Raw genomic sequence first — 21,352 nt, forward strand, 5'->3', positions numbered from 1 at the left:
TGCCTCCTTTCTGTTCCAAGCCTTCACTGACAGTAGTGCTTTTACCCACATGGAGTCAATGAGTGGAATTCTGTGTGTTTACAGGACGGCATGGGGACAAAGCGGCCAAATCCCAAACCAGTGTCTGTGCCGTACCTCAGCCCCTTGGTACTGCGCAAGGAGCTGGAAACGTTGCTGGAGAATGAGGGAGATCAGGTATAAATATAAAGACATTCTCTCGTGTTTTTATGTATATAGCAAGTGTCAGCCAGCAGATTCAAGATCCTTTAAGTTACACTTTGTGGTTTATCTGTCCAGGTGATCTACACCCACAAGTTCCTCAGCCAGCACCCAATCATTTTCTGGAACCTGGTGTGGTATTTCCGCCGCCTGGACCTGCCCTCTCACCTGCCCGGTCTCATCCTCACTTCTGAACACTGCAACAATGGAGTGCAGGTTAGACATAACGTCTGGTTAAATGCAGTTTTCTCTTCTTCTATGCTTTCCAATCTGAAGGTATGCACTACTTGGTTGGGAAGCGTATCTGTAACCGGAAGGTCGCCGGTTCGATCCCTGGGCTCTCTGTCCTGGTCGTTGTGTCCTTGGGCAAGACACTTTACCCTACCGCCTACTGGTGTTGGCCAGAGGGGCCGATGGCGCGATATGGCAGCCTCGCTTCTGTCAGTCTGACCCCAGGGCAGCTGTGTGTGAATGCGAGAGTGAATGAATAGTGGCATTGTAAAGCGCTTTGGGTGCCTTGAAAAGCGCTATATAAATCCAATCCATTACTACTGTCCACAGGAACTTGTACCAGCAACTAGGAGCTTTTAGACCAGAGTGTAGATTAGTTTCAGAACACTGGGTCGTGGAATATTTTAGCTATTTCACAATAGCTCGTAAAAAGTATTCTTGCTCTGTGGTGTGCTGCTTTCTTACTGTTTTTAAAGATTAAAAAAAATCTCCTCGATCGTTCCCCAGGGCTCTAGAGTGCGACCAAACTTTTCAGTGGTGCGACTAAAAAATATATTTGGTCGCACCTGTGCAACCAACTGTTCGGGTAACAAAAAAAAATCTCTGCAACTCTCCGTGTGGTCAACAACAGACACACATTATGCCCCTATCGTGGAGTAAACCAATCAGAGATAGTCAGGGGCGGGACCTCTCTGATTGGCCGTGGTCCAGTTGAAAGTGCAGGTGGAAGAGAGAGGTGAGTAGCTTGAATAAAGCGATTTCGATTCATTAAGGGATTCCACACAAAGACGTAAACACAGAGCGGACCCGACGCATCAGAATCAGCTTTGTCTTTCTCGGCTTTCTCACCCGACCGCCCGAACACGGACACGCTGCTGGAGCTCAGCGATTCTGATGCGTCGGGTCCACTGTGTTCACGTCTTTTTTGTGCTGATTCTGAGCTGCAGGTTTTGTCTCTCTCCAACCAAAATTCGGCGAGCCAGCAGCAAAAGTAGCAGCAAACTACGCTTCACATTTTATCAATGTCGTCATGAATTCCCTCTGACTTTTGCTGTTTTGCTTCCACCACGATAAAAATCACACTTCCTGCACAGCTTTCTCTCTCTGTGTACTTCAGGAACAGTTGCCCGTCTCAAATCTCTGTTTTCTGCATTATTCATTCGCTTGTTACCCACCAGTCTACCGTTGTTTACAGCGCTGTCTTTTTCTTTTTTCACTTAAATGACCTCGGACAAGAAAGCCTAATTTCTGCTGTTCAATACTGAAGAAATTTTAACTTCTTAAAATTATGCAAAATTGCAGAATATTGCAGAATATTTTTAAGGTTATCTGCTATAAAAAGCCAGACCAGGAAAATCTCCTTCATGTTTTTCTGTGTTTTATTCTCGGTTACTTTCACACAAAGGCATCTGCTGTGATGTTCACAATGCTGATGAAGTCTCATGTGTATCAGTACTGATAAATGATCAGAATTATAATATTTCTGACTGTCTGAGGCTAAATTGAATCGAATCAGGACTTTGAGAACCGGAATCGAATGGATTATAGAAATCAGTGATGATACCCAGCCCTAGTGAGCAGCCTAGGCCTGAGAGAAGTGGATGTAGCTGTAATAAGAAAAGAACTATTGATAACTTTTTTGTTAAGTTAAGGCCTGATCCGTCTGAAATTCATAGCCAGTGCTCTGACACGGAGCCATCAATCTTTGAATGCTGAAAAAGCAGCAGTGTATCAATGGACTTCCCCCCCAAAGAAAGTGCACATGTAAAACTGCGGTGTTAAGCGATGCGGTTGAAAAATTTGAGTGCGCCTAACTTTTGTGCCGGTACGCCTAACTTTAAAAAGTTAGGCGTACCGACACAAAAGTTAGGCGCACTCAAATTTTGTGCGCCCATGTCAAAAGGTTAGTCTATATGAAATTGACCCACACATAAAAGATGAAATGCTGTGACTGTAATGGACTGAAACCAGCAGTGATTTGCACACCACCTATAAGAAGGCTTCAGTCATCTAGACCCAACACAGCAAACTCATTCCTTTACAGAGGATGTCCTGTTAATTAGCGAGCACCAAGCAAGCTGTGCTATAATGTCATGGTTTATTCTTGCAGCTGCCTCTGACGTCACTGCCGCAGGACAGTAAGCAGGTGTACGTACAGCTCCTGTGGGACAACATCAACCTGCACCAAGAACCCGGAGAACCACTTTACCTGCTCTGGAGGACCTTTTGTAAGTGTGAAGATGGACATTATCAATCATTGTCCATCAGTACAGTGTCGAGTGTAGAGCCTGTATTTGCAAATTGAATTGTGAGCTTTCAAATTATTAGGATGCGCTATACTGCATAATCACCACTGGGGGGCGCAAGAGTTCAGCCTTTAAACCTCAAGCAAACATATTTTAGCTAAGAAGGTATGTACTCATTTCAAAAACCCCCTAAACCAGTCAGATGACGTTTTGTGAGTAATGTGAGAGTAAAAGGCGTAGGTGGATGCGTGTATTTACTGAACAGGAGGATCTTTGCTAAAAGAATATTTCAGCAGACTCTCTGATGCTTTGGTGTTTGTGCTCCCAGTGGAGAAGAGGGGAACTCTGGGGCCAACAGACCACCAGGAGAGCCGCACTCTCCTCAACACCATTGTTCGCAACATCCAGACCAACGACGTCTACGGGCCGATCAACCTGCTGATCCGAGAGATCAAACGGCGTCCAGAAGGGGTCAAACGACAGAGGTCAGTTCTCCTCCTCCACTCACTGTTTCATATTTAGTCTTTCTTTAAGCTCTTAGTTGTGATTTTTGCTGCAGTGCATTAGAAAAGTGTCTGATGCCTCGTGTGTGTGAATGTCTCACAGGAGCGTCTATAGAGAAATACTGTTTCTGTCACTGGTGGCTTTGGGACGGGAGAACATCGACGTAGGTGAGTGAGATTAATTAGTGATGTCAGCTGTGACCTATAGTGTATACAGTGTAAACGTTCCTAAATCATATCTGTGTCGTCATCATGCAGAGGCCTTCGACAGAGAGTACCACAATGCATACAACCAGCTGAGCGCAGAGCAGCGCAAGTCTCTGCACTGCATCGATCGCCCGCCTACTCCCAGCGTCCAGTGGTGCCTTAAATGTTTTGGAGCGCCTTTCATCTGAACTGATCCTCTCAGCAGCAGAGACACAAACTCTTACTGTTCCTGCTTCAGCTTTGGGGAACAGGAAGACTTTCGGACATCTCCAGCTCGACGAACATGGTACTGCTTCTTCCGTTTGCCTTGGAAGATGACGTTGGCCGTTTCACGTTCCTTTGCTTTGCTTTAAAGAGGTTTTCCAAGCAGCTGCCTAAAAGTGGAACTGTTGTTGTAAACTTCCTGGAAAGCTGTAATGAATCTCTTCAGACTAGTTGAGTTGCTTTTCCTTACAGAAGCTGTATAAAGCGATTGATCACTGTACAGAATATCTGTGTGTTTGCATGTCAGCAGCTTTGCTCGTAGCCTTTTGCCTTCTTAAATCTGTCGTAGCTATACTCGTATCAGCTCGGTGTGCGACCGTGTACAGACTCTGACTCTAACTTTGTGCACTTTCTGAAGAAGAGTAAGTAAATCAAGTTCACCTGACTTTTTGTACAGTTTAAGGAAATCTCAGTCGAGGTTGCATTTTTGTCAACAGCCCTGGTTGTTGTGATCAGAGTCTTAATGAATGTTCACATGTACAGGCTCACATTGGGGCTCTGTGCAGCTTTGTGTTGGAGCAACACATTTAAATGGGAGAGGACTGAGGCTTTGAACAATCACTAATTATGAATCACTAAAATAGATTCATAACATTCCAGATGCCCTGTGCTCAAAGCAGGAGTATTGATCTCTGTGATAACATGTGACAGCAGCTGTTTGGAAAGTAGAGATCATGAAAAACAAAGACACCAATCTGAAGCATAAAGGTGCCACACCCCTGATTCCCACAGATTAAAACAACAGAGGAACACAGACAGCAGAGGTGTGCTGGCTTCAGTCGGCCTTTTTAAAGCTGCATTTATAACAGTAACATACTGTGTTTGTTCAGCTAACATGTCTTATTCTGATCTTAACTCAGAGCTGTGACTCTCATTCTCTACTCCAGCACAGAGTGAACCGCGACGGTTCAGACAGGATCTGTTTATGGTTTACATAAAAGTGCAGAGGGCTCTTGATGAGTGCTGAAACTGTGTCAGGACAGAAGGCCTTTGATATTTGACATTCCACTAAAAACAGTGAAACAGGCGGGAAAACAGCAAAGTGCTGCGATGAATTGTTGGGTAAAGATGGACCTGTGTGTTGACTTGAGTGTGAGTGTGGCGCTGTACTTGTACAGATGAGAAAATGTGTTGTAAAATATTCCATTTGCACTGCATAGATTAGAACCTGCTCTTAACCCACATCAGAATATTAACAATTTACACCATTTTTCATCCAGAAAAAAATCTCAATTATTTATTTTTGTATTGTTGACATTTGGATTGCAGCTGCTGTGCTAACTTAGAGTTTTTATAACTAGCTGCCCCTGTTTTCCCCTTGAATCCGTGTTAGGGGATTCCAGCCGGTGTTGACTTAGTAAATCTCCTCTTGGTGGAGGATGTACAGAAACGTTTTTTAAAGATAGCAGGTAAAATGTTCTCTTACCGTCCTGTGGAAAGGAAATGAATGTCTACACATAAGTGCGCTGCAATAAATGAGTTTGTGAACTGATTGACAATGAAATTTGTCCTTTTTTGTCTTTGTGTTAAGAAGAGTTTATATTTATTAAACATCTGCCTTTGTAACATAGCTGTAGCTCATTTCTGTTTTTATGGAAGTAGATGTGATCTTAGTGGGGAAAAAAGTTATACTCATGTCAGTTTATCTATGTTAACTTATTCAGTTTGTCATCCACTGCCAGGAATTTCTGTTTCTCCCAAAAGATGTATCTATCTAATCTTAGAGTCGCAGGTGCCTGGAGTCTATCCTGTCATAGGGGGAAAGACGAGGTGTATCCTGGACTGAAACTTTGAAAATAAGCTATTCCTCTGCAGATGATCTGTTAGCTATTTGACAACTGCTTTTTCAAGAATTTTAAAATAAAACAAGGGTGGGGATTGTCCTATAATTAGCTAAGACTGCTGGGTCAAGAGATGGCTTTTTAAGTAAAGTATTAACTACTGCCAGCTTAAAGGCCTGTGGTACATAGCTGATTATTAGAGATTGAAGCATTAATTAATGGTAGGATGAAGATGGGTACAGTGCGGTCATAAAGGACACGGTTAGCAACAATACTGAGGTAGGCTTTGGTGCTTAAACAATACTCAGCACTAAAAAGTGTGCCAAGAAATTATCTCCACAGCGTTACACCACCAGTAGCCAGAACAACACAACATGCTGCAGCAGAAATTGAAACTCATCAGACCAGACACATTTCTTTCAACCTTCTCTAATTATGGTGAACCTGTGTGGATAGTAACCTCAGTTTCCTGTTATTATGTGACAGGAGTAGCACCAGTTGTGGGCTTCTGCTGCTGTAGCCCATGTGCTTTAACGTTTGATGTGTTGTGAGTTAAGAGATGTTCTCACGCATTTTTCACTAATAGCTATCAATAGCTGTCAATAATAGTGAGCGTTAAAGGTGACAGGAATGAATTTGCAAAAGATAGCAGTACTTCGGCTAAGTCTTATCAAAACTGTAAGACCAGGAATTTCCTTTGTTCTTTTTCGTTTAACGTAAACGTCACAAGTGTATTTGCAGTCAACGATAAGTTATTTTCCTTCTTTTACTCCTCTTTCTTTTTGTGAGTCAGAAGACAAGCAGAAACCGCCTGAGAGATCGCAGATGCGCACTGATGATGCTGCACAGTATCCAGAACAATCCGCACCGGATCTTTGATGGATACAATTTTGAGATCTCCCCTTAAACAGACAAGATCTGGACCCCGAAAAATACCAAATCCCGATACCGATCTATGAAATATAGATGTCTTGTCCTAATACTTAATCATTTCTCTTTGATGTTACCAGTTTTAAACATTTTGCATGCTTATTGAACCTTTGATACCTTAAAATAAACAATGAACAACAAACATGAAAAACAAACATTTATCGAATATGCAATATTTATTACAAATCTGAGCTTCGTGTTTAAAGTCATATTATAACTGGGGTTAAATCACTTTAACAGAATCGCAACTTACTCTGTTTAAGTTTGTAAATTAAATACACCGAACACAAGTTTGTTCGGTTAACCTGACTTTAATAAAACTTTCAGGTAAAACGTATTAAAGCTCATCAATAATTTGTGAATAAGGCTTCACAGAAACACACTTCTTTCTGTTTCTGTGCCGATGTCTGACAAAACCAGCAGTCAGCGTGCAGCGCACTCTGTGTGCCCAGGGGTCCCTGCGCATTCACTGACAGGAATGTGGCCGCAAAAGTTGATTCTGTGTATCTGGACGTAGCGGGCACATTCAACCCTGCTGAAACCGGACAACGGCGAAAAGAAATTTCCGGTGAAATGGGAAAAATATTGTCGACCGCCATGTAATCCATTTATTTCAACAAAGTAACTGTATTCTGAATACCACCTTTTAAAACGGTAACTGTAACGGAATACAGTTACTAATATTTTGTTACAGGGAGGCCTTTGCACTGCGTCGCTCGACCGCTTCCTCAGCTCGGTGTGAGACAGACAGACTCCGACTCTACCCGTGTACACTTTCTGAAGAAGAGTAAGTAAATCAAGTTCACTTGACTTCTTTTTACAGTTTGGGGAAATCTCTGTCGAGGCTGCCTTTTTGCCTGGTTATTGCGATCGGAACACATTTAAATGGCTCTTGAGGATCGTTGAAACAGGCCGGGGAACTTTAATTTGGTTCATAAATTTATTCCATCTTTTTTTGTGTGTTAATGTGGTGGGTCTGTGTGGAAGAGTAACCCCTCTAAACAGGACAGAACGGTGGGGAGTCAAGGTAGTGGATAACTTTCTAAGGTTTCTTGTAAATAAATTATATTTAACAAAAACAAGGAAAAAAACGCGCTGGTCGGGAGCAACGAGACTCGAAATATAACAATATAAAAGTAAAATTACAGCAATCCAGCTGCGAGTAGACAGAGTGCGCACAAATAGTAAAAACGCTAAAAGTCCAAGAAAGTCCGTTTAAAATACCAACAGCCACACGTCCTCTTCAATCCTCCACGTCGGTGCCGAAATAATAAAAAGGAGAACAGCATCAGTCCGTTATCTTATAAATCCAACCCTCATTCACCTCGAGAAAGTATTTGATTACTCCTGTAAACAAATAAAATATTCAGAAACTGTAAGATTCAGTGAAAGTTGATAAGTAGACAATTATCCCAGACTATTATCCTCGGTGACTGCACCTAGCACGAGGAAGTAAGATTTTAGTTTCAAACTTTATATAAAGTTTATAACTAAACTAAACTAACTTATAGCTTCTCAAAGCCATTTTAAAAAATCGATCAATCAATATTAACCCCTTTGCGGTATTTTCCCCTGCCGTAGTACTCACACACACTGGGTGTGTCTCAGGACGGGGCCTTCTTCTAGCTCAGGAAGAGCTAGCAGCTCCCGGAGACGGTACAAAGTTTTACTCCGAGAAAAGGCGACCTGAGCTGATTTTTAACCTTTTTAAACTTTAAATATTCGTTTTAAATTTGGACAAATCTGTCAACACAATCGTTATGATCATGTTTTGAAAACCAAAACGTGTTAAAATTGTGAGATCTATATGCTGTGAGTCAACTGCCTTCAAGTGTTTGTATTTTAAATACAGTCTGTAAATCTTACCTTTATTAACAATGTTGAAGATAATGATCCTTTTCTTATTTCTTCCGTTTCAGCCTTTATAACCGTCACATACGTTTGTCTCAGCCGGTGTAAGAAGTGAAGTGTGCCGCACTTCTACCGCTCGGGCCTCTCAGAGTGCCTCATGCAGCTCGCCAACATTAATCGTAGTCGGCCTTCAAATGCGGCCTATGAATTGGGACACAGAGCATGGATGTTTCTCACTCCGCCATCCGTCAGTTTGTGACGGATCATGTAAGAGGGGAGAGAGTGGAGTAGATGCTGGGAGGGTGACGACATAGATACAAACAGCATGAGGGTCTATCAAAATAAACCAGAAAGTGACAAACATTAGGACCAGGACTAAGAGGGAGTAAGAATCACACTGTTGTTTTTATGAAGGACAACTTTCAAGTTCATACAACTTGCAGGGGCGGATCTAGAAGGGTGTCATGTGCCACCCATGCCATGTTACTGACGTTTCCTTTCCTGCCAGATTAAGAGCACATTTTGTGGGAACTGGTTCCACTGGAGGTTTATTAGTGAAACACCCACTGAGTGTTTGGGGTTTGAGTTTATTTGTTTTACTTTAAGTTTTACTGCAAGTTTTTTTTTTTTTTGCAATAGACATAATGTCTAAATATTCTCCTAATTATTACTGTTGATTTCCTGGTAGGTCAAAGCCTATAAATAAAAAATCATATTAAAGATGAGTGCTCAGGGAGAGGGTCTGTGATTCTATATTCATTCTTCTTTCACATTCTGGTTTAGATTTATAATCCGGACAGTTTCACTGCAGTGTATCCTTGAAATGAAGGATCAGAATATAATATTGATATAATATGAATAATGATATTCTTCAGTTAATAAAGGGAAGTGACTTAAGCATGAAATGTACCAGGTTAACATTGCTCCTAATTTTGGTTGACTGTTGCCCGTTAGCTGCTCCAAGTTTCCTTCAGTTTTACTTATTTAAAAATACTGCAGTGTTTTCTTGGATGTTTTTTCATTGTTGTTACTTCAACATAAAGAACTGTGTGAGCATGATTATGATCATATAATGATCATTATTCTATGCACATATAAAAGTCAGTCTGGGATATTAAGCTTCTTGTCAGCTTTCATGTTACAGTTTCTGATTATTTTATTTGTTTACAGATGTAATCAAAATCTTTTAGATTATTATCTTATCTATGAAGAAGATATGAAACAGTTCATGTAAGAAAAACTAAAAAATATATGAGGGGAACAGATTGTATTCTCATTGTAAACTAATGTACACTTGTCTCTCAATAAAAATATGAAGAAGAAAAAAAGAAGATGTGAAACAGGACAACAGGAAAAACAGGACTGCTTCTCTCTGACAGTCTTGGCGTGTTTCCCCCCTCATCGGTACATGTCGATGTAACTAAACAGGTGAACATAACTGCGCATAACTGTTTCGCGTGTTGGTAGATCAGCAGAAGATTCTTCTTCGTCTTTCACATTCTGGTGGAGATTTATAATCCAGCCTGTTTCACTAAGGAGTATCATTGAAAGACAAGGATCCAGGTATACACATTAAAATAAAAAATTAAAAGTTACCTTTCCTTGTTATTATTTCATACATTCACCAAAGGTCGCCTTTCTGTTTTTATATATATATATATATATATATATATATATATATATATATATATATATAATATTTATTTATTTATTTATTTGCAATGTTTACAGCTTGAAAAGACTGTAAAAACTGCATTTTATATCCTGTCTCTCTTGTTTATCTCCCACTTTGCGCCAGAAAACACGCAGATGTTACGCTAAAAAAACAGCAGCACGTCTAAACCTGCCCCTTTTTGCCCTATTTTCCTGTAGTTCTCACACACAGGGTGTGTCTCAGTACAGGGGTTTCTTCTAGCTCAGGAGGATGGATCCTGGCAGCTCCCAGAGACGGTACAAATTTTTACTCTGAAGAGAAGCGACCTGAGATGAAGTTTTGATTTTTAACTTTTCCCTTTTTTTAAGTTTAAAGTTTAATTTTAAATTTGGGCAAATCTGTTAAGCATTATGAACATGTTGTGTAAACCCATACTTGTTGAAATTATGAGGTCTACATACTTCCTTCAAGTGTTTGTATGTTAAATCTAAAGTCTGTAAATCTTTTCCCTGACAGATTTCACAATTAAAACAAATACAATAAAATAACCAATAAAATTTAAATAAATAAATACATGAAATTCAAGTACCTTCAATCTGTTTCTGTACTGAATGTAAATACTGAGATGACAGAGCAGCTTGCATGGTGAGCCATATGTATTCTTGTCGTGATGCATGCTCAATCATCAAGGTAAGGAAATCCAAAAAAGTTGATTCTTCGGATCAGATGAACAGAATCAACTTTTGGGGGCACATGCATTCTTGCATAAAAACAGACGGTGACATGTCTGAGGACGGGAAAACTGAGTTTCTCAGCTTCTACTTCATGTCATTATCCTGGAAAACGGCTTAAAGACTGCATAGAGATGATATAAGAAAGAAAAGATGTTAGTCAAGCAGATATCTGATATGAACAACACCTCCGACTGCCTGCAATGCACTGCAGAGGCCCTGAACCTGAGCAGCCCTTCTGCCAGCATACAGTTACAGCTATAGCGCCGATGTGGAAGTGGAAAACAAATCACAGATGAGTCAAAGATCACATACAAACGTTCTTCATTTGAAACAATGAACGCTCGTGAGTTCATAATAATAGACTTTGACAAGTAAAATGCAGAAACGTGTCACATTTGCCATCATGTTAGTCAACAGTAGTACCAGCAACAGCTAACAAGCCTCACAGACACAGGAGGATGCTGTTGACAGGACCAGCCCTGGAGAAGTGCAGGAGGAACCACAGCAGTCCCAACAAGAGAATGAGGAAGAGATGGAAGGTGAAAGTAGCGTTGTAAGAAAGTTAACTGGGTAAGAAAGAAAACTGGGTTTCTCAGCTTCTACTTCATGTCATCATCCAGGAATGGGGAAAATAAAACTGAGGACCAGCTCTGTCCTGGACAGTCCCATCGACTGCATAGAGATGGTGGGTGAGAGGAGGATATAGCCAAGCTGATATCTATTATGGACAACAGCTTGGCTAACAGGTTGTCTCTTATGAGCCTGCAGAGGCCCTGAGCAGCTCTGCTGGCAGCACTGTTACAGCCACGGTGTAGGACGGAGGTTTATTCCAGGTCCTTCATCAGCAGCCAGACTGCACAACACGCGCACATGCGGAATTATATGTGTGTGTTGTAGCTGTTTGATTTGTACACGATTTATTTATTTGTTTCCATTTTCTTCTAATATATTTCTAATTCACTTTTTCTCGCTGACCCTTTTGCAGCTGCGACATGTCAGCTTCCACAGTGGAGGGATATTAAGTCTGTGACTGAAGAACTCTTCAATTTCTGAATCTTAAATGTCAACAGGTCTGAAGTAAGTGAGACTTTGCAGCTTTTTAGGAGTGTATTCATCTTGGGACATTATAAAGTTTTGTGCATTTTGTAGATATTTTCCCACTAACACTGCAAACTTGAAAGGAACCAACACTAATCAGAATACACAAAATGTAAGGGTAATGAAGTCATTAATTTAAGATTTCCTCCTCCGGGTAACAGTATTTTCAATAAATAAAAATCAAGAAATTCGATAACAGAATAAGAACAGAAGAGCAGCATCTCAAACTATTTTACTTCTTTCTTTTTCTTTTGTTTTTTGCTTTTTACAAAGAAGTCAAATAGTTTTAAACAGGCGACTGATGATGAGGTTATTTTCTTCTTCCTGCTCCTTTTCACACATGGTTGTAGTGCTTTTTGATAGAAAGTGTGGTTGGTTTGTTTGAATTGTTGTACCAAGTGTGAAATAAATAAATCAATGAAATGAAATGAAAAGGTTAGCGCTATGAGGTTTCCCTACACTGTAAAAACTGTGACTAGAGGTTACTTAAAAAACCTATGGCAACAAAGTGACACTTAATTTACTTAAGTAGATTTTAATTTCAAGTGATTTATGTAAAATTTAGATAAAATATTAATTAAATTTCAACAAAAAACAATAATAGATATTATTAACATTCTCTTGTAAATATGTGTTGAATTTAGGGACAAAATCTCAAAAAGAAGGTTAAAATTGCCTAATCGTAACAAAAAAATAGTTCATTTGAAATGAATCTCTGAGAAAAATTACTTTGAATTTACTAACGATCTGGCAAAGGTTTAGTAAAAAATGATTAAAATATCCATTACAAAGAAATGAAAACTTTTTGTTTTTAATTAAAACTCACATTGGATTCACTAATATTCCAATTAAACGTTATAATTAATGACTGAATAGTAAGAGAAAATCAAATTAATTTAACTTATTTTCTGAGTAAAATTAATCAATTTCACAAAGACAACATTCAAACAGTAATTGTTTTTATTGTGGAATATAAAACATATACAAAATTTATAATATATTTTTTTCTGATTAATTTAGATTGTATGCACTGAAATTCTTCTCTAGTGCTCGCCCCAAAATAATAGGAAGAATAGGCCATAATTGAAAATACAGTTTGAGCCAACTTCTTGAGAATGTCAGTCTTTACTTTGGAGGTGGGCAGGAGATTTCCATTCTTTTTATACTCCTCCGTGGCTCTTTCCAGTTACATTTCAGTTTCATATGCAGACTGTGGGGAACAGCTTTGGCCAGGGCTCACGACGTTCTGTGAACTTCTGCCTTTTGAGAATAATGGTGTCCTGAGAAGATGTGGTTGCAGCAGAGTCTGCATTGGATACAACTGGATTGGACGATGAGTCATAGTCAGTTGACAGTTGATCAGAGGGGCTGCCGAAAACTGGCAGGATGACCAGGGTGATGCCAACAACCTTCACAGCATCTTTGTCTCTTATCTGGTCACTTCTGCGAATAGTGAAGTAGTCCAGAAATTTTGGTTTAAAATACTGAAGACTGAAGTCATTTGAAATCCCAAAGGTATCCTTCACAACACTTTGCAGCTCCTCTACTGTTGGTGGGATCCCTGATGGAAGAACCAACTTTCCCATTTGGTCATCAGTGATTACATGGAGCTCTATCTCGTTCAACCTAGAATAAAATGTAAATGGGCAGAGTTAAGTTAGATTAAGTAGGGCCAACTTGGTAATTTTCTGCTGCTTCGATTTCAAAACTAGTAGTTTAATTTAATACAATCTTGCATCAAAACCTATTCAAAATGCATAGTCTACATACTGATCAGCTGAATTTAAGTTGACGGATCTTCCAACAACTGAAAAGAACACAACATTAATAACAATCGCACTCTCCAAAGTAAAGATTTTACACACACAAATTGTTAAAGACAAATTTGAATTAATACTAAAAATTTTAAAGGTGAGGTTCACATATAAAACAATGAAACTCTTTATTAGATTAAAAAGGGAATAGACTCTATTTTCTGTACCGATCTGGTGACAGATCATGACATGAAATAACACTATTTGTGTATTTATATACTGTATATATCTTCCCATATTTGAAAAGATGTCCTTTTAATCTACACAAGGTCATCTCTGTATCCAAACACCATCGGGTCTTAAACATAGAAATTATGAAAGACTTATGTCAGATCAAACACGCATTACTATATTATTTCCTGAATGTACCTTTGTCTTGAAGATCGTTCTACAGAAACATAAACATCGTGACTGAGCATGGGTCTCACTGATACACCGACCAAGTTTAACTGGAAACTTGCATCATCCCTCTATGTGAGCTGTGCCTGCACTAAATTCACAGGGCTCCGACAGCATGAAAATGAAAACCAGTTGTTTTGCTGGACTGAGCCACTTTAGCTTAATTACCACAACTGAAAAACACTGCGTGGAGACAAAAGTTTTGAAAAACTGTGACTGACAAAATCCCGCACAAATGATTTTAACTACATCACTCACCACTGAGTGCAAAACTTTTTCATAAAATTTTAAAAGTAAATGAGGGAGGTTACAGCCCATCGAAATACATCATTGATATATTTTTTAATATGGTAAAACGTGGTTAGTCAAAGCTCTGAAGTAACACAGCCGCGAAGGCTTGGAAAGTGACCTTATGCTAGCAGTCCACTTCGTGCCATTTTGCGTAAAAATACAATACTGTCATTACAGTGGTAATTATCAATCTAATTTTGACGTATCATACTGTTTAGAACTTTTACTCAAAACTGCTATACGTTATTGTTTAAAACGTGTCATATATTCGTACAAATTAAGATAATCTTACCTAGGACAAAATGGAGATCATCCACTGCTGAAGTGTCCTGCACATGGCACAACAGACTACAGGCGGAAGTGTAGAATGATTGAAAAGAAAATGCTTTCATTAGTTAAATCTATTAGATTTCTTCATTTTTCATGGTACTCATACATTTTTGTTAAATCTGCTCAACAAACTATTGCTTAATTTACCCCAAACAAAATTGTGTAAATTTAAATAACTGAACATCTCAAAAATGTTTAATTTTGCTTAGATTTAATTAAAACAACACATACATGTTTTACTGAGTAATAGTTACTATTACTTTCCTATTAGATACTAATTAACCCAAATCACAGTTTTTACAGTGTACATGTCGATCCTGCTCTTTTCTTTCATAGACCAGTGTGTTATGTTATGTAATGTGTGAAGCAGATAAATAAACAAGAAATCATATTAAGACCCGCTACAGTGCAGAAGCTTGTAAAATTTGGTGACAACATTTAAACACAATGACTTGAAACCCACAGTTTTTGACGATAGAGGGGAAACAAGCCCCCAAAACTCTGCCTTCACACTTGTTTGCTTCTTGCCTTTCCCCCAAACTCCTTAGACTTTTGCTTCTTCAGACAGGCAGAGAGTGACTGGCTGCCCAGCCCCCTACAGTCAGATCATAGGAGATATAAAACAAGTTTAACACATGACACAGTGCACACTGCTGGTTTTGTCAGACATTGGCATAGAAACAGAAAGAAGCCTCTTTCTATGAAGCTTTGTCCACAATTCACAAATTATTGTTGTTCTTTGGTGCTTTTTAAATTTTAAAACCATTGAGTGAGCATGGGTTTAATAGTGCTCTGCACTAGAGGGTTAATTATTCTGAGAACTGCACATTAACCTCCATTAGTTTTTCCCAAATTTATATTAGGAGTAAACTTTCATATTTTGATGTTTTTTTAATAGCCTACTTTTGGCGCAGATGCGCATTAAAGTTGGAAAAGGTGACAAAAAATAAAATTTTATTACATTTTATTACTGGCGACTTCTCCAGGGTCTAGAGCAAAAATTGGTGCATGGATTAATAAAATGAAAGATAACCGATGTGTGTTTTTATAATATTCATTTATTTATTTATGGGATTAAAAAAACAAATACAAAGATACAAGTCTGCCCATGTCATATTGAGGTAAGGCGGCTGCTTTCTCCATGTAAGCTCAGGCTCTGACGGTCTCGGTCACACACTGCTATGCTTGCAATCCCCATTGGATGACCGCCGTCAGGACTCTTCTGAAGAATACGACAGCAAGCCTCTGTGTCCCTCTGTACAGCATGGCAACAAGCCCGTCAGTCTGGTCGTAGTAGAGATTCAGGTGAAAGGAGCGCAGCTGCAGGACGCACAGCTGTGCCCGAGCGGCTCGTTCACCGTCTCCATCCATTACGGCTTCAAACCCTGCAGAAAGAAAACAAATCACAGATGAGTCAAGGATCACATAAAAACTTTCTTCATCCCAAACAATAAACGCTCCTGATTTTATAATAATCCAAACCCCTTTGACAAGTTCGCAAGTGTGATTAAAGACTGAGAGCCCGAGGAGTAACGTTTGTCCCAGTCTAATGACCAATTCTCTCTGTTGAACTAACAACACTGAAAAAACTTCAAAGAAAACTTCCCACCTTCAAAAGCGCACACAGCAGCTGACTCAGTGAAACAAATAAAGGTTAAAGGGAACTTGGGAAAGCTAAAAGGGCTCAAGTTTGCCAAAAGTGGGAACAATGAACTTAAGTCGCTTACCTTTATTAACAATGCTGAAGATAATGATCTTTTTCTTATTTTCTTCTGTTTCAGCCTTTAGAAGCGGGGCCAAAGTTTGTCTTCCTGCCCTTCGTCCTTGTCAACGTATAAACGGCAATATTCTAATATGACTAGTGGTCGGTAAGTTATCGCACTTATCGCACAAGGGGATGTGTGATATGTGTGAGACCTATCAGATTCGAGTATCAACGAGCTTGACGAGTTTTGTGCACTCCTCCCCTCTTAGCTCTCAGACCACTCTTCCTGTGCAATGTGGGGATGTATTACTGAGCTACAACCCCGGGTTGTTTTTTCAGAAGCCCGGGGTCTTTGGGAGTGTAAGATGCCCGACTGACAACTGTATAAGACAAAAACTACACACAATATTCAAAGCACATAGCGCACAGTCCTAAATTCCGCTACTTTTGTTATGATTCGAGCTCAGGCGGCGACTGAGCACAGCACTTACGCGTGTGAGCGAGGGCGAAGAAGTGCAGCCGGGCAAACAGAGGAGAGCTTGATTTTGACCAAAGCAAATCATTCTTACTGTACAAATAATGTAAATATGACGGTGTATCACAGAAGATATCAAACTGATCACTTGACCCATATTACGTTAATTGCTCTTCGAGTGAATCAACAAATGGCGAAATGAAAAGCCGAACAACAACAATGCTGTTTCTTTAGAGAGTCTTGGCTTTCATATTTTCAGTTGTTAAAATAACATCTACCAGAGTTTTTTCTTTGAAAGAAGCCCCTTATGTCCATTGTTGTGTTTATCAGTACATAACTGAAACCGATTTAGATGGCTTTGTGTAGCGGTGGATGGTAACAACTGAAAATATGAAATAAACACACATGTAAGGCAAGACTCTCTAAAAAAAACCCGCATTGTTGTTCGGTCTTTGCTCGCTCTTCTCCCGTGCCTTCCGTTTTACCCCGAAAGCGGAAGTCAACTGTAAGGCAAGACTTTCTTTTTATATACCTGCCTGGTTGCACTTGTTTCTCCTCGCTCATATGCAGAAGTGCTGTGCAGACTGCGGTCAAGTGGTTCCAGTATTCGAATATTATATATCCTTTGTGTTCGCACAGCCTCCACGCAGAGCTGGGAACCTGGGGCCTTCAGCATCCAGCAGTGCCTTCACAGATTAAACATTGTTGATGTTGTTTAAAGTCCGATAATGAATTCATTAAAATAAATAATTAAAGGCTACCTTTCCTTGTTATTATTCCACACATTGATTTTTAACCTGCACAGAGTCCTTCAACAGAGCTCTTAGATTTTCAAAAGCTGTATCAGTGAGTGAGCGATGGGGAAGCCAGATTTGAATGACCAAAATAACCAAATTTGATAATAAAATAATATTGATATGTGATAAAACAAAACCAATATTATCTCCCAATAAGTTGGTTTAATGTAGTTTTGCGGCGCTGTTGTAGCGCTGCCGTTTCTGTTTAATTCCAGCGTTGCAGAGAGAGGTGCTCGAGTTATCTCCACCAAAGCGCCTCCGGTCCTGGGGTAAACCGTTAGAACTGCTTTTATTAGCATTCACAGCAGGCACGTGCAGAGGAGGGGGCTAGAGGGGCTTGAGCACCCGCCCCTTTCCTGATGGGTGCCCAAAGTGCCCTTTTGTTGAGGCAACTTTTTGAAAAAATTGTATTTTTATTTTTAATGTGTGTGTGTGCGCGCGGAGTCCTGTCTGTGCCCCTCAACAATAATATTTAACTATTAATCACAGTTTTGCTAAATAAAAGGATCTGGCTTGCATCAGTCACATGATCACATTTAACCAATGATCGCTCTTGACGGCAGAACGCGCTGGTTACGAGCCGGGAACGAGCTCACAAAGAGCACGCGCATTTTTAGCGGTCCGGAGCTGTAGGAGAAACACAAGTTAACTCAGAGACACAGACTGATGCGACAAAACCAGTAAGCAGCTGTACAGCGTACACTGTAGTGTATAGCACACAGGAGTATTAGCTTATTACGTACACGTTGGTGAGCTGTCTTGTGGCAACTGACGAACTGAAACAAACGAGCGTGCTGTGTTTGCAACAGCGCGACAAACATTACCTGTCCTTTTATTAACTGCACAAGTAGTGCTGGTCATAGCTGCTGGCTACCTGTGTAAGGCTGTCATTGGTCTGTAGCTCTGTCCACCGTTTTAGGGAACATATTTAGTTTTAAAGTATTTAGAACATATTTAGTTTTAAAGTAAGTTTCCGGGCTTTTCCTGCCTTTCTGGGGAGATTATATTTCACTAAAAAAACAATCTAATATAAATATGCATGTCCACATAATTATGCATTATTATAATTATAATATATTAAAAAACACACGCTGTATTTTAAAGAACATACATTAAGAAGCAGATTATTTTAGATTTAGATTTTAAATAAGACAAAATTTGGATTTTTAGCAGTAAAATTATTGTATCTCTACAGTTTAAAAATGTAATAAGCTTTGCCCCTGCACAGAGTGGTTAGTGAAACAAATGGAATCATCATAAATACATTATTTCATATTTATTACTTCCCCCTCATCATTGCTTTATTATTGTAGCTCTAGTAATAAATAATAATGTAAGGATTCTGGATCAGCACCGTGATGCCCATAGTATATATAGTATTCTGAAGAAGGTCTAAAACGTCACTGTGTGTGCGTGCATGTGTGTGTTTTATTTAGATGGATTTTTAAAAAAAATATTACTCATGATATAACATTGTCCAGACATGGCTGGTAAGGACATGAGGAGGAAACAGTAGGAGCTGTGTGAGGCTACTAAAGGCAGTGCTATAACATTTTTCTGTCATCATTTTATTATAGATTAAGTGCAAGAGTTGTTAGGTGTAGTTTATTGCAATAGCAAGTTGTGCCTTGTTCTCAGATAGACAGCAAGTGGAGAGTGATATATGAAATGATGATGGGATGGAAGGAAGAAGAGAAGCAAAGAGTGATTCACAGGCAGAGCCTAATTTATTTCTCACAGTTTTTTGTGTCCTTATGGTTCCAAGCGCTGTCACCAATCTTTGCATTTTGTTATTATCTCATGACACTTGTTTAATCAGCTACCATCTCTCCTATGGACTTTTTAATGTCTACAGTCTCAGATCAACACAGCCCTGCCCTTCCCATATTAGATTCTTGATGAATGTATGTTGTTGTTATTCAGCCTGGTTCAATGTTCCCCTTTTTAACTTTGAGCACCCGCCTGCATAATTATGTGGACATGCATATTAGATCGTTTTTTAGTGAAATATAATCCCTCCAGAAAGGCAGGAAAAGCCCGGAAACTTACTTTAAAACTAAATATGTTCTAAATACTTTAAAACTAAATATGTTCCCTAAAACGGTGACAGAGCTACAGACCCATGACAGCCTTACACAGGTAGCCAGCAGCTATGACCAGCACTACTTGTGCAGTTAATAAAAGGACGGGTAATGTTTGTCGCGCTGTTGCAAACACAGCACGCTCGTTTGTTTCAGTTCGTCAGTTGCCACAAGACAGCTTACCAACGTGTACATAATAAGCCAATACTCCTGTGTGCTACACACTACAGTGTACGCTGTACAGCTGCTTACTGGTTTTGTCGCATCAGTCTGTGTCTCTGAGTTAACTTGTGTTTCTCCTACAGCTCTGGACCACTAAAAATGCGCGTGCTCTTTGTGAGCTCGTTCCCGGCTCGTAACCAGCGCGTTCTGCCGTCAAGGGCGATCATTGGTTAAATGTGATCATGTGACTGATGCAAGCCAGATCCTTTTATTTAGCAAAACTGTGATTAATAGTTAAATATTATTGTTGAGGGGCACAGACAGGACTCCGCGCGCACACACACATTAAAAATAAAAATACAATTTTTTCAAAAAGTTGCCTCAACAAAAGGGCACTTTGGGCACCCATCAGGAAAGGGGCGGGTGCTCAAGCCCCTCTAGCCCCCTCCTCTGCACGTGCCTGTACAGGAGGGACTCTGAGTACCTGTCAGAGTGTCCCGGACTGGTGTATTAAAACTGCTGAAACGCACGCTTTACTTCCACCGATTCGGGTAAACCTCGGTGACGCTTCTAAAGGCCGAAACAGAAGAAATAAGAAACGGATTCTTATCGTCAGCATTGTTGATAAAGGTAAGATTTACAGACTTTTGATTTCAAATACAAACACTTGAAAGTAGTGTTTGTACGTTGAACAAAACTTGTTCATAATGATTGTGTTAACAGATTTGTCCAAATTTAAACTTAAAAAAACAAATCAGCAAGTTGCAGTAAAGACTGCATTTTAGTTTCAATGTTTATGCTGATTGAGCAAATATGACAAGTTATACAACAAAACTATCAGTAGATTGTCCTGTTCACATAGAACAATATTCTGAAGTTTTCAGATGATACTCGGATTATAACTCAAATATTTTGGTTAAATACGTGGATAATTTTAATATTTGAGACCTCCTCAATTTCCGCACTCCTCTCCTGCATGATCCCTCACAAACCCTTCCATGGCTGTGGCACTCCACACATGCCGAAGCTTTCTCGACTGTCATATGCTTACATCCCTTCAGCTTATTTCTCCTATACGGTCTTACATATCTCCTCCACTCCCCAACTCTCCTTAAAACTGAAGACACCAGTAAATGTTTCAGATGTGTCAGGCTTAGGAGGATTCGTCCAAAACAAGAGCCATTTTTGAGTAAGAAAGGGAGCAGAATTCAGCACAGAGTTTAATGTGACGGAAGCCACAAATTTTTTCAACCGCATCGCTTAATCCCACTCTTTTACATGTTCACTTAAAAAAATGCTGTTAATACCGACGATATTGATTTATAAATGATAAACTAACAATCTTGTCAACACAAAGTTCTTTATTTGGAGAATATTTCTACGAGAAAGATAAGTTACTGAAAAAGTGCTTGCTCTTTGGCAATATCGTAGGCAATGTTAAACTTAATCATCCTCTGATGACCTGTTTGCTGCAGCCTGCCAGTGAAAGGCATGAGGGAGGGGACACTTGGGCAGTGCATTTATCACGCATTTATAACTGAGGATAAAACAGAAAAACATGAAGGAGATTTTACTTGCTT

At 39.6% G+C, this 21,352-nt stretch overlaps 1 protein-coding gene across 5 annotated transcripts in view; it reads left to right on the forward strand.

The window, feature by feature from the left end:
- Nucleotides 1–21,352, forward strand: part of dennd4c (DENN/MADD domain containing 4C) — a 205,021-nt gene that overhangs the window by 35,358 nt on the left and 148,311 nt on the right. For 3 of the 5 annotated variants that reach the window (XM_085149372.1, XM_085149394.1, XM_085149375.1), the window contains 6 exons: nt 85–195; nt 298–435; nt 2,561–2,678; nt 3,025–3,181; nt 3,303–3,367; nt 3,458–5,162. In XM_085149372.1, coding sequence (XP_085005498.1) covers nt 85–195; nt 298–435; nt 2,561–2,678; nt 3,025–3,181; nt 3,303–3,367; nt 3,458–3,594 — 726 coding nt within the window. In that variant the 3' untranslated portion in view covers nt 3,595–5,162. Of the gene's footprint in view, nt 1–84; nt 196–297; nt 436–2,560; nt 2,679–3,024; nt 3,182–3,302; nt 3,368–3,457; nt 5,163–21,352 lie in introns of those variants that run through there. The other 2 variants (XM_085149402.1, XM_085149385.1) reach the window with 1 other exon arrangement.

The sequence above is a fragment of the Neolamprologus multifasciatus genome, chromosome 3 (genome assembly GCF_963576455.1).
Source record: "Neolamprologus multifasciatus chromosome 3, fNeoMul1.2, whole genome shotgun sequence".
Classification (NCBI taxonomy): Eukaryota; Metazoa; Chordata; class Actinopteri; order Cichliformes; family Cichlidae; genus Neolamprologus; species Neolamprologus multifasciatus.